The 18,330-nt window shown below is 37.0% G+C and overlaps 2 protein-coding genes across 4 annotated transcripts in view; one reads left to right on the top strand and one right to left on the bottom strand.

Annotated features, from left to right (window-relative positions):
• Positions 1 to 10,875, top strand: part of ANGPT2 (angiopoietin 2) — a 58,656-nt gene extending 47,781 nt beyond the window's left edge. For both annotated transcript variants that reach the window (XM_004707651.2, XM_004707650.2), the window contains exons 6-9: positions 1,157 to 1,258; positions 2,027 to 2,193; positions 6,530 to 6,660; positions 9,903 to 10,875. In XM_004707651.2, coding sequence (XP_004707708.1) covers positions 1,157 to 1,258; positions 2,027 to 2,193; positions 6,530 to 6,660; positions 9,903 to 10,063 — 561 coding nt within the window. In that variant the 3' untranslated portion in view covers positions 10,064 to 10,875. The remainder of the gene's footprint in view (positions 1 to 1,156; positions 1,259 to 2,026; positions 2,194 to 6,529; positions 6,661 to 9,902) is intronic.
• The window catches only part of MCPH1 (microcephalin 1), a 343,376-nt gene that overhangs the window by 181,124 nt on the left and 143,922 nt on the right, over positions 1 to 18,330 (bottom strand). Inside the window, exons 11-12 of one of the 2 annotated variants that reach the window (XM_045286702.1) lie at positions 15,130 to 15,207; positions 13,071 to 13,243 (exon numbers count right to left, since the gene is read on the bottom strand). In XM_045286702.1, the coding sequence (XP_045142637.1) occupies positions 13,208 to 13,243; positions 15,130 to 15,207 (114 nt within the window). In that variant the 3' untranslated portion in view covers positions 13,071 to 13,207. Of the gene's footprint in view, positions 1 to 13,070; positions 13,244 to 15,129; positions 15,208 to 18,330 lie in introns of those variants that run through there. The other variant, XM_030884654.2, reaches the window with a different exon arrangement.

Below are 18,330 nucleotides of genomic sequence, written 5' to 3'. Positions count from 1 at the left end.
CCGTAACTTTAATATTTGGTCCCTTGTATGCTGTAGGGAAGTCATCTCACTTTCTGGAGCACTTTCTTGTTCTACTATAATCTCATTATTTAGAACTATTTATGTAATCTTATTTTCTGGGGGGTTTAATTTCATAATAAAACTCCAGCTGAGTTGAAATTGAGCATGCATGCACTGAGCCCAAGAAAAAATTTTGTGTCCTGAACTAAGCTAAAACCCACTGAGCAAGTTGAAAAGCAGAAATAAAATGAGCTGGGAAGAGAAAAAGTGTGGGCAGTGAGCAAAGTATAAAGAAGCTTGAACTCACAGTCTGTGGGGTTGGTCACTGCCAGGGGAGGCTCAGGCCACAGGTACCACACTGGTATACAGAACCTGAAGTGCCCTGTACTTGGCAGTGCACTGAGAGACCTGATTTTCATTCCACACAGAGGAATCCTGAACAGCTCCATAGCATAAAGACATGATCAGAGGACTCCATAATGAGAGATCGCTCTCAGTAGAGCACGGCAGAGGCTAGCATTCCAGGTTGTGAGCAGGTTTCCCATTGGTTAGAGATAGGAGGTTAAGGGAAAATATATAAGAAGTCCCTGGGTGGTTTAAACACTTCCGAATTTTACTACCAGAAAGGATGGTGGTTCAAACCCACACAGAGGTGCTTCGGCAGACCTGCGTGGTACCAGCGTGGTACTCAGCTTCTGAGAGGTCACCATCTTAAAGAGTATAGGAGCAGTCCTACTCTGCATACCTGGTGCTGCCACAAATCAGAGTCGCCTTGATGGCACCCAGGAGCAACATCATGGCCTATTTTCAATAAATACTTAGACAAGGCATTCTTTGGAGTCAGCTATTGGGTGGTTCTTAGCTCGGAGGAGGGGCTATGGAGAAGTGTATTAGCAAGTATTACTTTCATCAGCATACAATATTTGTTATGTTATTGCTAATTTATTATCATTTTAAATGCAAAGTTTTCAATTTATTGCAAAACCTCCTGTTACTTAGAAGACTACAAAGATTTCCCCTCATTCCTTGTTCCAGAAAACTCTATGAGCACAAGTCTTCTTCTAGGTATCGAGACTCATCTTTTTTCTGTTATTGTCGAGTTTGAAGCCACTGATGTTTCACATACAATCAAGTAACTATGCCCTTCTATTGACAGGCTTTCTGTGACATGGAATCAAGTGGTGGTGGATGGACAGTTATTCAGCGACGTGAAGATGGCAGTGTTGATTTTCAGAAGATTTGGAAAGAATATAAACTGGTATGGATATACATTAAAATCATCTGAAAACACATTGTTTTCTTTGTGAAAGACAATTTTCAAAATCTGTAGAACCTTAATCTAACCGATTACTTTTGACAAAATTTTGTTATGAAAGGGTTCTTTGAAGTTGGCGTTTCTGTCATCATCTTAAAGAACTGTCATATCTGCATAATATAAACTACGTATTAAAACAAAGGCATGCAAACATCAAGCAGTTGTTTTTAATGGCAGGTTCAGTAACTGTTGGTGAGGCAATTTATTCCGTAATACTTAATTAACACATCAATAAACTATTCCAACTGATGATTCCTCAGGTTATATATGAATATATATTATTATTCCAATACTATTTTTCTTTTAATAACAGCTTAGTTTCTTAAAACTGACCTTTTAAAATCTACATTCCTTTGTGAAAGAGCCCCAATTTTCATATTAAAATAAAAATTAAAAACTCACTGCCATAGTGTTAATTCCAAACCACAGTGACCCTATTGGACAGGGTGGAGCTGCCGTTGTGAGTTTCTGAGGCTGTAACTCTTTACAGAAGTAGAAAACCTCATCTTTCTCCCATGGGGTGACTTTTAGTTTTGAACAGCTGACCTTGCGATTAGCAACACAATCCATAACCTACTATGCCAGAGCTCCTGTTACTTTTTATATCTGCTGAAAATTTGATAGTTATTCTATCTAAATTGAGAGATTATTGATTTCAAAAATATATTTAAAAACTGATTAAGTAATGGACTCTTACAACTTGCATTACAGGGCTTTGGTAATCCTTCAGGAGAGCACTGGCTAGGAAATGAGTTTGTTTCCCAACTGACTAACCAGCAGCGCTATGTGCTGAAAATACAGCTTAAAGATTGGGAAGGGAATGAGGCATACTCATTGTATGAACATTTCTATCTCTCAAGTGAAGAACTCAATTACAGGTAAGTAAATAACATAACACTGAAAATCATTTACAACACTGACTGGGCCATTGCTCCAGAAAATGAAAACCCCATCATATTAACCAGGATTTAAACTATTCTTACAATACTCTAGATGAAAAACAACAAAAGAAACCTACTAATGTTTGTTATTTCTTTTCTGTGTTCTTACTCTCTAAGTGAAATCTAGTTTTAAAACATAAACTTTTGTTATAATATGAATAATGAAGAAAACTTTGAGGACAAAGGTTGTGTCCCATGCACTGGATTTTTTTATCCTCAAAGCCTGAAAGAACGCTACTGAGTACATCGCAAGCAAGCAAAAGTTTAGAATGAGTGAATGTTAAATTGCCCTATTATCATAGGCCATATAAATATCATAACAGATGCCTACCCATGACCACCTAAGTTTCTTTCCTTTACAACTATATGAGTTGAATTTTTCTTTAACAGTTTAAATAGATTGACTGGGTTCGATTTAGTATCAGGATTAGTTACTAACTGTAAAACTGACGGTATTTGATGGGATGGCCAATTAGTCAACTCCTCTATTACGAATATGTGTGAAATTCCTATCAGTTCTGGGAAGCAATAACCCTGTATGTTCTAAGAATAGCATGGAATGTAGTTTCCAGCTCTACAATTCTAAGAGCAGCAACAAAGAACAGCAAAAGGAATAGAACGACCAGCACAATTCACTACAGAAGACAAATGGACCTAAGCTGAACCCACACTCGTGTATATGCTGTTACATAAAGTACACAGGGCTACTCAGACACTCACATGCAATGGGAGGGGAAAGCTGTTCAGAGAAGATGTGCCAGAATGCCTAAGTCACCAAGACAATTGGGAAGGAATCTACACAGCACACACGGGTAACAACTAGTGATCACAGGTCTTCCCCTTTTATAAATGCCCACAGTGAGGTCAGAAATAAATAAAGTTCAATTAAAAAAAATCCCTGAAAATTGTCATCCTTTGGCCCTAAAATACAATCTCAATCTCTTTAATGATCAACCCAAACTTTCTGCTCAGCAGAAATTTAGATCTAAATAGCTCAGAAGATAAACATTACTGTAAGCTCCAAAAACTGACTTCCTAGCCAGAGGGTCACAGTGACCAACACAGAAAAACTGGCTGAACGTGAAAGTGCTACGGCAGCTGCCTGAAAACTATACCATGTCAGTGGGCCGTACTTTTCAGCAGGTCATGAAGGTGTTCTAATCATTTACACTGAATTGTCATATGATTTTTTTAATCAGTGAAACAAACTATGAATTTTCATTCCAGAATTAGTAGTAGTCTCTTGGAGAGGCAATATCTGAGAGGTGATCAAAGATAGGTGTTTGGCCTCATGGTATTTTCAAAGTCACTTCAAAGAGAATAAAACTTCAATGACTATTAAAAGACAAGTGGTATGTCATTATGTTACCTCCAAGTTAAATATTTTTCCAACTGGCAACAGTTAGGAGTTGACAAAAGTGAAATTAAAACAAGCAAAACAACAAAAAAGAATGACGGATTAGAATGTTTGTGTAAGAAGATTTATAAAATGGGTCATTAAACTTCTGTGCTGACATTATAAAAGTATTTGAAATGGTGATGATTTTTAATGGTTATTTCTTTAATAAACACAATTGATATTTGGATATGCCATTAAAAAAACTGGCTTAAGGCTTAGTTTAACTTAGTTGGCAATATAAGACAGAAGGACAGTCCTAAAATAAGCACCGTTGTGAAGAGGGCGCAGGCCTGGGCAGTGCTTTACGCTGCTGCACACGAGTCGCTGTGCGTTGCAACTCACTCCGTGGCACCTAACATACAACAGAGATCTGACAGCTGAAACGATTTTCCCAATAAAGGTGATATTAAACGTGCTACAATGATGACATGACTAAACTTTTAGTAACTGTTTCAGAATGCCAGCTACATGTAGAAAGTATTATTCTTTAATATATTCCCTGTAGAGAAACTGAAAAACACATGTCAAAAACAGTGGATTAAAGCACCAGTAATTCTTTTCAATAAAACTGGGAACTATCTGTACATTTAAATATTAAAATGAGTCACTTTTCACACAGCAGGCAGCTCTACACCCATTCTGGTAGTTCCTTATCAACAGCAGACTTAATTATGAAATGTTGCTCTTCATTCACTCCGTTACATAAGAGCATTGGATACCAATTTCAAGCCATTTTAAGAATGTAGCTATTGTCAAGCAGATTTTTTTTAAAGCACCCTAAAAATATTGGGCTATCCCTAAAATAAAAGGATCTTAAACCACACAACCTCGCTCGCAGAGACTAATAAGTAGTAGTACGATCCTTTATTCCACTTGCCACTGAATGCATTCCATGAGTTCTCAGAATTGCTCAAAAGGAACAGGGCAGTTAAGAGGAGGAAACATAAAAGAAACAGTTCACCTCAATTCCACCAGTGATTAATGAGAAGAGGTTAGAAAGCAATTAAAGTGCTTACAAATATTAAAGGTGGTCAGAACTTACTGTATTGCTATTTGGCAGCAGGTACTAAGAGACTGGCTAGGGGGTCACTCCTATTTTTGAAACATAATCATGTTCAAAATTCAGTCAAATCATCAGGATGATGTCTAAAGATTATTCTATCTTTAAAGACAAAAATTCTTTCAACCCTAAGTGATTAAATAGCACAAAAGTCACTTAGGATCAAAGCTTATTTGTGGGATTCAATTTGGCACTTGAATTTCCATCTTTTCCCGGTAACTTCCTCCCTAAACAAAGATTTCCTATTAAGGTGTGTATCCAGGTAGAAATAAGAGAGAGGTGGTGTTAAGTCTATTAAAAGTCCTACTCCTATGTCTGAATACCAATGAGTCTACACATAAAAATAAGGATTAGCTCTTAGGACTGTTTTAGGAATTAGGCCTGTGAAAAAGCCTGGCACAGCTTGACTAGGAGATACTTCGAAAGTGATCTTTTTCCTGTTGTTTCAGCCCTCCTTTCCAACACCAGCTCTTAGAAATTAGAGTCCTTCACAGGTAGTGGTTGGCAAAGTTTAGCAGGATTTGCAAAGATTCAAATCATTTGGGGATGTAAAGTGCAATTCTCCTGCCAACACCATAGAGTTTTGTTTTGCAAGATTCATGCCCTCTTTCCATCTGACTTTATCTCTGCGCCCACACAATGCAGACAACCAACGAAGGGTCAACGATCCACCTTCCAGGAGTGACACTCTGCATGTTAACATAATATCATATTGCCTACCTTTACACACCACAGCAGGCGCCCTGGTGTAGTAGTGGGCTATGTGTTGGGTTGATTACCACACGGTCAGCAGTTTGAAACCACCAGCTGCTCCTTGAGAGAAAGATGAGGTTTTCTACTCCAAGTAAAGGTTTACAGTCTTGGACGCCCATAGGGGCAGTTCCATTCTGTCCTATAAAGTCACTATGAGTGGGAATCACCTCAATGGCAGAGCGTTCTTTGAGTTACACACTGTAACATGAATGGCTGCTCTACCCTGTATTGCACCAACCCGGCAGAAAAATCTTTTTTTTTTTTAAAGTTTTAAAACAAAACATACGCTTTCCTTCCCTTACCATATACCCATCTTAACATACAAGTCAACTTCCAGGCAAGCCATGTTTATTTGTTTGCAATATTCTGTGACTATGTGAGATTACCTAGTATCTCACATGATATAAGGTCCCAATGAGTTGGAAACGACTCTTGGAAGTGAGTTTCATTTTGAGTTTGAATATAATATTGTATTTATTGGTTGCTCTGAGTCTAACAGGTTTATAAAGCTACTATATAGAAATAAGACAGGGTTTGTTTTCTATGTGTTCTGAAGCCATCGACACCAAATTCCAAGATCATGTTGCCCATACCCTGCTCCTTCCCTTCTGCCCCCACCCCGAGCCCCAAATAATCATGTTTGAAGTTATCCAGTCATCTTAGGACTCTCATTTTAACAGGTGATGTTGATTGGAGACCTGGGCCAAGCATACCCACGCAGAGGTCATTTGGTGTTACATGTTCTCTGTTTATCTAAAAGCAGCAGGAAAATAAATTATCAGGCTGCACAGTGCCTGTTGATGTTTGTGCGAGTGATATGCATTGACGGTTTTATGAAAACATTCCTCTTTGTCTAAGGATTTGATAAGTTGGTTCCTGTTTATGATAGTGCAAATATTTTGCTCAGGGTATGCATCTGTACACTAACCAGTAGAAAATACAGATCCTATCAATAAGGATTCTTCATTCTAAGGCTTGCTACTACTGCAAATAATAATCCAAACCAATTAAATCTTTGTTCTCTCTCTCCCTCTTTCCCCCCTTTCTTTGCATACTTACAGGATCCACCTTAAAGGACTTACAGGGACAGCCGGCAAAATAAGCAGTATAAGCCAACCAGGAAATGATTTTAGTACGAAGGATGCAGACAATGACAAATGTATCTGCAAATGTTCACAAATGCTAACAGGAGGTAGGGATGACCATTCTCTATTTGTTTTGGCAAGGATGACTTTTACAGAGTAAAACGCTGGCTGTTTGGATTTCGGAATGTATTGGTGGTAATGCTCATAAATAGGCATGCTAGCTGGATGTAGGTAAATCTGTTCTCTCTTTTTTAAAAGACCAATGTTCTTGCATGAATGAAACTCAGAATTATCAGTAGGCCAACTGTCTCTCTCCAGAACCTGGCAAAAAGGAACATCTGATACTCAGCAAGCTCACTTGTACTTGTGTTTGTTGAACATTCACATGGCAGGGAGATGATTTAATTTCATTTTGCTTTAATTAAAAAAAAACCAAAATGACAAAACAAGGATGAGGCTGCCTGCTCACTGCTCACAGACTGACAATCTGCTTCCATAAAGATTTCTATGGGGTCACTGTGAGTTGATAGTGAGTTATGGCTTGGATTATGGAAGCATCTTCAAGGAACAATTTATTGTTCAAAGCAGAAATTCTGTGGTGTCTGATTAGGAAGAGGATGACTTTCTAAAAGATATAAAGCACTACCACCATCAGCACCACTCACTACCACGGAGTTGGTTTTGACCCACAGCAATCCTCCGAGCTGGAGTAGAACACTTCCTAAGATTTTTGAGGCTGTAAATCTTTATGGAAGCAGGCAGCAGCATCTTTCTCCTTCAGGGCTGCTGTTGGGGTTGAACTGTTGATGTGCAATTAGCAGTCCAAAGCACAAAGAATCTAATTAACTAACGTGTGTGTGTGTAGGAGAAAATAATTAAAATGAGCAATTACCTACTTTAAATGAAGGCTTTCCTTTTTAGGCCTCTCTTGCTTTCCACCTATGATGTCAGGCAGGTCTTAAAAACACAAGTGGAAACCATATCAACATGCAAACGAGCTATTGTAAGTTCCTTGAAGTGGTTATATGGATTCCGAAACATTTCAGAGTTCAATGATAAAAACCAATCGATGGAAAACTTACTTGACTGATTTTTGAAAGTTTAGTGAAGTGAACAGTTAGTAGTCACTCAAGAGAAAAGAAAATATCCTGACAAATGCTGTCAAGTGAGTCCTTGAAAATGTTGAGAGATTTAAAATAGCAACAATCATGCTGCCAATAGTGCAAACTGAATACAAAGAAAAACAGTAAATTGGCAGGGTTTAATTTGTAGAAACCATAAATTGTGTTATCAAAAATAATCCAAGAAAGCCACGAGTAAGAGCTGTGGTCAATATGTTTCATGAACAAAAGCCACTGAATAAACAAGTCAGGGAAAATGCTGAAAGAAGTTGGCTCCATTAAAGCATTCCAGCATGCGGGTCATTAAAGAAGATAATTACAATTTGTTAACAGAGGACTTCCCTAGTAGCAATAATTACTTCAATGAGATAAGGTTATCAATATGAGTTTTTTTGCTATTCTATTGATTTTAATGAAGGGTGTTTGTCTTCTTTATCCTTCCATAACAACCTTTTTTGTTTGTTTGCTTGTTTTTAACAACCCTTTTTAAGAGTCAAATAAAAAGAGGGACCTAATATACCAGGTCACCCCACCTCCCTACCCTGTTTGATATTCCCGTACACTGAATGCAGTGGGCTATTTCAGAGGATGGTGGTTTTCAGACCACCCGTGCATTAGAAACTACTCAAGAGAGTATGAGAACTGAAATAATAGCCAAGGGAACACATATTTATTTAGTCAAATCAAGATTTAGGGTCTGAGAATGAATCTGAAAAAGAGACTTGGAAGAAGAAAAGGCAGCCCAAGAGAGAAAATGGGGTCTTTGACTTATAAAAAAAGGTCAAATTCCAACCAATGTTCTGGACCACTAATATAATGCCCTAATGATCAGACAGATTCTTACATAGACAAGAATTCTATAATTAAACCAAACAACTGGCTCCAGAATGGACACACTGATAAATCTGTAACAGAGATTGCTTGAAAATGTTAAAGAATTATGAATAACACACATGGACTACTTATATTAACCTCTCTGTACATTAATCTACAGTTTACATTAATCTTCAGCAATTTAAATTAATGGAGCTGGTACCATTAAAAAATTTTAGGAATAAATGAAAACATCACAGATGTACGTTAAAAAAGGTTTTGGTTTTTTTTAAAGCAAATATATATATATATACGCACACACACATATATTAAAGCTGTCAAACTAATATTATTCCTTTCTCTGAAGTAACTGAACTGAGTTTCATTGATATTCTTGCTTCTTTTACTATGTATGTAGATATCTATCCATACAGTCTACTTTCAAAACTTAAACAAATATTATTATTCTCTATGCTTTTCCTTCAATGTAAAACTTTTGAGATGTAGCGACATAAATATTGTACTTAGGTCGTTCTTTCCTTTCCTAACCCCAAGGCGTCTAGCCTCCTTCTGTTTTTAAGGCTAATGTCTCAAGCCTCATCAACAAGGTGTCTATCAGGATGGACTCCTTCAGCCTGCAGTGCTGTGTGCCTCTAGCCCCTACTCCCCACCTCCAGGCTTCAGCTCTACACTCTAGCTTTCAATTATCTTGTCCTCCTAGAACTTAGGGACTTCAGTTTTTATCTTACCCCACCGCATACTTGAAATTGTGGATTTTATTTTATTTTTAGTAGAGAGAAGGGAAGGGTGAATTAGCCCAGTCTGCCATGTTACTGAAGCCAGAACTTAATCCAGAGCCATAAGACAGCCAAACAATTACTTGTTTTCACTCATTCATATAGTAATATCATGCAATATGCCTACTAAATCTTAAGGAGATGGAGCTTTACACATAGTACAAGTGATAAAGTGTAAGAAAAGGTTGTAAAAAACATTTGCCACACAATGGAATTATTACCTAATCTGTATGAAAACAGAAAGGTGTTTGGTCAAAGCTCATTGGTCAATGCAACATATTACATATTCATAAATACTTACATATGCTTATTTTAAATGCACACATGGAACTGAAAGGTTAGCTGGGCATTCCTAGCTTCATGGAAAAATCCCTGGGTGGCACAAATCACTGAGCTCTCGAACACTAGTCAAAGGAGGGCAGCTGGAACCAGCTCAGGAGCCTCAGAAGGAGCAGACCCAAAAGCCTGCTTTTGAAAGGACCCAGCCTTGCAAACTCTATGCAGCATTTCCATTCTGCACATGTAGGGTCTCCCGAATCAACCCAACAGCAGCTAACAACAAATGGGAACTGGTTAGTATTACCTAGCACCTCATTCCTTTTTTTTTAACCTTCACAGGCTGGTGGTTTGATGCATGTGGTCCTTCCAACTTGAACGGAATGTACTATCCACAAAAGCAGAACACAAATAAATTCAATGGTATTAAGTGGTACTACTGGAAAGGATCAGGCTACTCGCTCAAGGGTACAACCATGATGATCCGACCGGCAGATTTCTAAATGCTCATGCCCATCGAATGCTTGGTGCATTGTACTGTTTTCAAAGACTTATCCCAAAGCACTGAGAGACTCAACCAAAGGCTTTCTCCTTTTTCCACCTCACACCACCTGCTTTTGGGGGCTGAAGGAACCAAGAGCTCCAAATGGGATGCAGGAATCTCCCTCACTCAAACCAGCACCACTGAACATATCAAAGCACAACCCAAACAAAGAGGCCTGCCTGCTATCTGGATTTGGTCAAACTCCTGTGTGGAAAGTAAATTTAAGGTTGAGAATCAGACTGCCAATCGACACATCCTGTTATTGCAACCAAGAAACATGTGAGTTTATCAGTAAATAACTGGAAAACAGAACACTTATGTAATATAGTACAGGTCATCTTGGAAATGCATTCTTCTAAGCACTGTTTATAGATTGTGTAAATACACACACACGTCCTGAATTCAGTACTAAATTCTCATAACTAAAATGGAGAAGAAAATATGTAAAATTCTGTAAGCAATAAAAATGTATACAGTATTCAGAGATAGTCAAAGAAATAGTGGTTAGCATTGTAACATTTGGGGAAGGAAAAACATAGTTATTGCATTTCAATTCGTATTAGGTGCTTGAAACTTTTATGTTGAAAAATCGTATAGCTACATATGTGTTGACAACTGAAGGAGTTTATATGGTAAAAACTTCCAGGGCCCTACACTAACCAATAGAAATCTGTGTCAGTCTAGTTTATATGAAGATTGTACTATTTTTTTTCTACCTGGTTGTTAAATATAATGGTATTTTTAGTAATTAAATATAACTTATTAGGTGAAGTGACTGTTTTCAACTTACTTGATAATACTTACAATTCTGTAACTTGGTTCTGAAACAACCAATGAATTGTGCCTCATGACAAAGATATATCTGATCTTCAATTATGAAGAATATTATATGATGACACTTTACTATCTTCTATTATTATTCCAAGTCAGAGGTAATTTTTTTCTCTACTGGTAAGATGTATTTTAGAGAACTAAGCTATATTTAGTTCTCTCAAAAATCTATTTAAAACAAGTACAAAGCTATATTTCAAGCTAGATTCACCTCTAATGTTATTAAAAGAAAAACAATTTGCACTATTATGATTACTTTTTATATTCATTAACAAAATAAAAAATGTTTTAGAATGAAGAAAAAAATCGCAATATCTATGGCATATTCTAATGTTTACAGAAGATTTTGAGAATATAGTTTTAAGCTCGGGACCTAAAACCCAAACACCCAAAGTTTTAACTCCTTTTGAAGTACTCAGAGTTTTAAAAGAACATCATTCTTGTGTAATGCTTATAATGTAGAAGCAAATTCCACTTATTTGTTTTGAGTTAGCTGATAGCAAACTTTGAGCTCAATTTGCAACCAAAATGAGGATAAGCAAAAACATATTGCACCTACATTACTGGGTATATTCCAAACAAAACATGTTGTACAATGTCTCTGTGCTCCGTGGATAGCGCCAGCAAGACCTCTCAGTAATATAATTGTCTTAGTCTCCTTCACTCAAACACTCACTGCCATCGAGTCAACTGCGATTCATAGCGACCTTATAGGACAGAGTTGAACTCCCTCTATGGGTTGCTGAGACTGTCACTCTGTCTGATAGCTAAAAGCCTCATCTTTTCCCCTTGGAGCTGCTGGTGGTTGCAAACTGTTGACCTTGCAGTCAGCACCCTAACTCATAACTCATTATGCCACCAGGGCAGGGAGACTTTAAAAAAAAAAGCCCAATCAATCAGTGGCTGCTGAGGGAATTTGCTGAGACAGTTAAATCAAGGCAGAGTGATTAGCTCAGAAGGTTGTGGTGATGGTTTGGGATCTCAAGGGGGCACTCTTAATAGATTTTCTCAAATGAAAATGGGCGATTATGAAGTTATAAGAAAATGACAATGGCATTGGTAAGATAAAGGCTGGGGAAGTTACTACACAGAGGCAGTATTTTCTACCACAACAATGCACCTGCTCATTCTTCAAAGGGAGCAAGGACTATCCTATGAGAATTGCACTTGGAAACCTGACCCCAGCTACCCTACTGCCCTGATCTTGTCTGTCCCTTCAGACCTTTTATTCCCAAAACTCAAGGATTATTTAAGTGAAATCTGATTTCGGTCTCTTGAAGAAGACAACATTGCCATGTTTACATAGTGTAAGCAGAAGAACACAGAATTCATCATGGAGGGGTTAGAGAAATACTGCCTTCAGAAATGATGGAAGATACCAAGTAAAAGAGTTTCACATTTTGATATTTTTGTTTAATAAAGATTTCCATGATTTTGTAGCACTACTTTCTTACTTACTCTTGTATTTATCTCGTAGCTCTTCTTTTACTTTTCTGCCATTTTTTCCTCACTCTGCTTAGCTGATCGATCCAATGTATTTCATCCCTATGTTCCCCCATCAGTCTTAGTTTTAGAACTTACATGCTGCTACACGTGTCCAGTCAATGGGTGAACTACTCAAGGCACTTTGTTTTCCCCACTGTGTTGCTCCTTCCTAACAAATATTGAGCAAATACACTTCTCATCCTAGAAATTATATTTAAGGAGATTTCAGAAATTTGACACAGGCATCACAGCTTTGTATCAAGTGGAAAAAACGAACAAACACCTGCTGACATGAAAATATCACAGTTTCAAATGCGAGTGCTAAGTTTCTATAAACTCTAGAGCCATAATGGCAGGCATTTAAAGAGAAATGATAGTCACAGGTAAAATAGCCAACATTTTACTTCATATATGTACATGGACACTTAGGTTGTGGATCTATATATTTAACTTTATATGTGTACATGGACACAGGGTGTGCGTATATAGATAATTTATTATTTATATATTACTTATTAATATACACATAATGATAAAGGTTTCTACAATTCTGTAGCACTATTTTCTGACTTACCCACTTAGGCAATATACAAAGGGTATCCTGAACAAACCGGAATTGCACTGGGCAGAGCTTTGCTAGTATGGATTTTTCCTGTTAAGTGAGCATCCAGCGACTTGCTCTGAGTTAGTACACCCAGTGGCATTGCCTGGGAAGGTTCTCTCTGGTCACAGTGAATTTCTTTATAAAAGCAGTTTCACTTGAACCTCCTTTTTTGTGATGGCTGATTTAAGAGGACAGCATGCGGCTATAAAATTTTGATTCCTGTTTGGGGAAAAATGGTGCAAAAACTGTTGTGATGTTTTGAACACAGCTTACAAGGACAGCACTATGGGAAAAACTTAAATGTACGAGTGATTTTCTCATTTCAAAAAAGATTAAATGTTACTGATGACAAACCTCATTCTGGAAGTCCATCAACTTCCCGAATGGACAAAAATGTTGACTAGTATTGCATTTGGAGTTCGTACCACCAGGTCAAATTGCGAACCAAGTTTTCTGTTTAGTAGTTCAGGAAAGATAGCATAACTGTGTGTAACAAAAGAAGGCCTAATTTGTGGCAGATGGGGGACTGATTTTGCCACAACAATGCACCTCGCCTGTTAACGCAGCCATCTCAGTGCACCCGTTTTTGGCAAAAAAGAGCATGCCTCTCTTGCCCCACGCACCTTAATCACCTGACCTCTCTCCATGTGACTTCTTTTTGTTTCCATGAATGAAGAGAGACATAAAAGGGCAATGATGTGAGGATATAGAAGAGATAGAGAAAATAACGAGGGAGGTGCAGTCAGCCATCCAAACAGATGAGTTTGAAAAATGTTTCCAAAAATGGAATTGCAGATTTGACAAATGTATGAAGTGTAATTGGGAGTACTTTGAAGGTGATAAAGTAAAACAATTTAAACTCACAGCTTTGAAAAAAAATCCAGGTTTGGGGGGATATATATATCTCCAAAGTGTCCATGTAAGTAAGCAAACTTAATTTCCAAGCCAAGTTTCGTCATTAAGTTACTCAGAGGGATATATAGAGTGTACTTGTCATGATATATAGAGCGTACTTGTATAGCTCTGTTCCATGAAGTCCCTGTGAACTGTCAGTTAGTGCATACTGAAGCAGCCTTGTCGGACCTCGGCTGGCAAGTTCACTGCTCTGTGCATACACAGGTGCGAGTGCCGAAAGGGCCACGAGTACTTTAAGTGAACAGACGAATGACGTCTGAGAGTAACGAGATGGGCTGTAAACTTCAGGACACAGAAAGAGGAAAACTTATATTTTCCTTTTCTCTTTCCTGACACAGTATGTCTTATAGAGAGGGAATGTTACTCTCATTAGGAAAGTATTTGTAAAATTGAAAGAAATAAAAACAGAAACTTTGAACACAAAATGAAAATAGCCTTAAGTACAGTGAATCGAGAGCAGGGTTTGGTTTCTTGCTATGTTTAGGCGTGCTGTCTGCTCCAACAACTGACAGCAATCAGGAAGAACACTTGCAGGTGAAACTCAACATTTACCTTTTAGATCATATCCTTTGAAAGAAGAAACTTCCAGAAACAGTTAATTTTTCCGAAAATCAAAGCAACTTCCACATACCCTGCTTCCACCCAAATCTTAAATTACTTAATTTCTTATAAAACTTATTAAACATATATAATCTTGAAAAGTCTGAAACTGATGTTGAGTTTAGGTAAAATATCAGAACATAAATATCATATAAAACTGGGGGGAAACCCCCAAAAACGAACACAACAAATAACGCATTGCCATTGATCATGTCCAACTCATAGCTGGTCACCATTGTCTTATACCTGTTCAATCTCTATGAAGAGTAAAAGCACTTTTCTGAAGAAAGGGCAGAATATAATAGCACTTCCTCAATCGTTTCATCTTTTCTTCATTCTTGTTTTTGTTAATGTTGAGGATGCTTATAATTAAAATTTTAAAACGAGACTCCATTCTTGTTATTTGTACAATGTTCTGATATTCTCCCTTCTGTTCCACAAATACATAAATATTGTTAAGTTATGTAATCATGAGGCTTTAATTATGGGAGTCTTGACTCTTAATAAAACCTTTCTACCATGCACACATTTAAAATAATTTCCCGATAATAACAAACGGTTTTATAGCCATAACATAGTGTCTGACTCACAGGTGCTGCAGGGAAGTATTGAGAAAGCTCAAACGGCTCCTCGGATATCCAATGGCCCCTTTCCAAAGACCACAGCACCTGCAAATGAGGCAAAATGCATACTTGTTATGGATTGCTGAGCTTTCAGTAGGTAATAAACCAAGAGCTACTTTGACAATATATATTCATATCCAACAAATAAACTCGCCAAACAGACAGCTTAGTTTTGCTTCTCATGGTAACAAATACACATTAGCAGCCAAATATTCCAGCATTTTAAAATCTGGACATCTGGCCATGTCGTTTGATGTTCTTGAACATCAAAATGCCTACAGAATCTTCATGTAGGATAAATGTTAAGATTATTAAACTTTAAAAAAGTCTCCTGGTTACTAAAAAATGAGTTATTATCTTAGTGATGCCACAAACTTAAACATTAACCCCTTTCGAGAAAGATATATACTATATATATATATTTAATTATAAGGTCCCATTTATTTTATGGAGTCTCTTACAGACATTCCCCAGTTAAAAATGTAGGATTTACAAATAAATAAAATAAAAAAAGAGGAAAAGTCTGACCACAAACTTAATTAGAAAGCAAACCTTCCAGCTTGTGATTCTATTTCTAGTACTGGCCAGTATACTTATCAGAAGTTTACTATCAAACCCCACCAAGTGCTGTCAACTCAATTTTGACTCACAGTGATTCTACAGTATGGAGTAGAAATGCCAGCCTGGGTTTCCAAGGCTATAAATCTATACAGAAACAAGATGCCACATCTTTCTTCCCATGGGTTGGCTAGCAGCCTCAAACCATCAACCTTTCGAATAGTACTTGGGCACTTTAACCATGTGCCAACAGGTTCTTTTCACTGTAATACATGTGAATGTTTACTTAATGGTTTATTAAAGAGTAAATGCTTTCCAGACCCTGGAAGAATAAAATAGCACATAAATAAGCTTTTAAAGCTATTATCATATTAATCCATGATTTAAAATGATTAATGTTTTCACTTTTTAATTTAACAATGAGATTTGAGATTCTGTAGTCATCTCCAATCTATTGCCAAATTTCCCCAAATCTACATTACTATGTACTCTTGAAAGTTTTACTGACAATAGCAAACTGAAATACATAACTCTGATTTATTTTTTATCAACAAAATTAACTTTAATTTTTCTACCGTTGCTAAATAAATATAAAGCACTTTTTGGCTAAATTATGAAGAAAAGGGTTTAGTTATTACTCTTTTGTAAATTTTATGGAACCAAATCAACTGAGATATTTGTCTTAAAGATTTCCTTCTCGCTAGAAAAAAGCTAGTACTTTTCCAACATGAAACAGTAAAGGGTACATGACAGTAGAACAAATAAAAACAAAATCAGCTTATAAAATCTGAATTATATCTCTTTGCTTTGGCCTAGTTTTTATTTTAAATAGATGCACTTATTTATTCAATAACTTTTGCTGTTCCTATGTGAAAATTTTATTGAAGGTCAACCTGAATAAACCACCACCCTTTATCTAGAGAAGCTCATCCTCTCGTGGGAGTGGAAGACATAAAGGTACACCAGAAATTAGCGGAAGCAAACTTATCCAATCCTGAAGAATAAGATTCCATAGAGGAGTTAAAATTTTACACGTCATCTAAGTAATGAATAAAAGTTCACCAGACAAGATATAAGACATTGGGAAGGAAGGAGAATATTGCACCAGAGAGATATTATTATGTGCAAAGATTGAACATTATAAGTAGGGTTTGTTTTGTTTTTCTTTTTGGCTATAGTGTCTGAGAGAAGTGACTTGTAAGAAGTAGTACAGAAATAAAGTAGGTTGAACCCACATGGTAGAAGGAATTCTCTAAAATATATCTGGTTCTTTTGTATCTCTGCAATGTAATTATGAAGAATTTTACAGGCAAAATATTGAATTACACAAGAAGTATAACAAGAAAAAGAGATATAAGGAATACAGAGGTTCACTGTACCAAAAAACAATTGACTGATGCTCAATAATCTCAGGAAATCGTATGATCAAGACCAATGGTATTGAAGGGATAAGGCCCAACTGGACTGAAGGCATTGGCCCAAAATGTGGCTTTAGGAATTGAAGAGCTACTAATCAAAAGGGATGTGCCCACTTCTCTACAGCCAGGGACTTCAAATGCAGCTACATAGCCAATGCTCTGTAAGCGATCAGTATTTGTGCCCATTCTGGAGAAAGGTGACTTGACAGAACTTGGAAGTTACCGAACAATAGCATTAGCATTGCGCAGAAGCAAAATTGTGCTAAAGATAATTAAAAATCGATTGCAGCAGTGGATAGGGAGCTGCCAAAGCCTCAAGCTGGATGCAGAAGAGGACACAGAATACAAGATATCGTTGCTGACATCTGATGAATCTTGGCTAAAAACAAAGAATATAAGATACTTTCATGTGTTTTCTTGACTATGCAAAGGGATTCAACTGTGTGGATCATAAACTATGGATAAGAGTGTGAATGGGAATTTCAGAACTCTTAAATGGTGCTAACATGGAACCTATATACAGACCAAGGAGATACTGAGGGGTTTAAGATCAGAAAGGTTTGTTTAGGGTAATATCAATTCACTTGTTGTATTCAATCTACACACTGACAAATAATCCAAGAAGCTGGACTATATGGAAATAAAAATATCAGGACTGAGGGAAGACTTGTTAACATCCTACACAATATAGTGACAAAAATGTGTTTACCGAAAGCAAAGAGGATTTGAAGCACTTATTGATAAAGATCAACTATTAGTCTTCAATATGGATTACATCTCAATATAGAAAAAACAAAAACCTTCACACCTGAACCAGTAAGCAATAGCATGAAAAATGGAGAATAACATTGCCAACGAGGCTCCACCACGAACACTCATGGGAAGAGTACTCAGGACATCAATGGTGAACTTTGCTGAGCAGATAAGCTGCAAAGCTCCTAAGTGTTAAAATAGCAAAGGTGTTTTTTTTGAAGATTAAGGTGTGCCTGACCTACATATGATGTTTTCAATTGCTTCATATGCATGTGAAAGCTGGACGATAAAGAAAAAGGGGTGCCTTTGGAATACGATGTTGTGCAATAGCCCCCCCACTCAGGATTTTTTAAAATCGTTTTATTAGGGGCTTATACAACTCTTATAACAATCCATACATACATCAATTGTGAAAAGCACATTTGCACATTCATTGTCC

Source organism: Echinops telfairi, unplaced genomic scaffold (genome assembly GCF_000313985.2).
Source record: "Echinops telfairi isolate 266 unplaced genomic scaffold, ASM31398v2 ScPeMD7_9;HRSCAF=40, whole genome shotgun sequence".
NCBI classification, from domain to species: domain Eukaryota; kingdom Metazoa; phylum Chordata; class Mammalia; order Afrosoricida; family Tenrecidae; genus Echinops; species Echinops telfairi.
The sequence above is the reverse complement of the archived record's forward strand: the minus strand, read 5'-3'. Positions and strand labels throughout refer to the sequence as shown.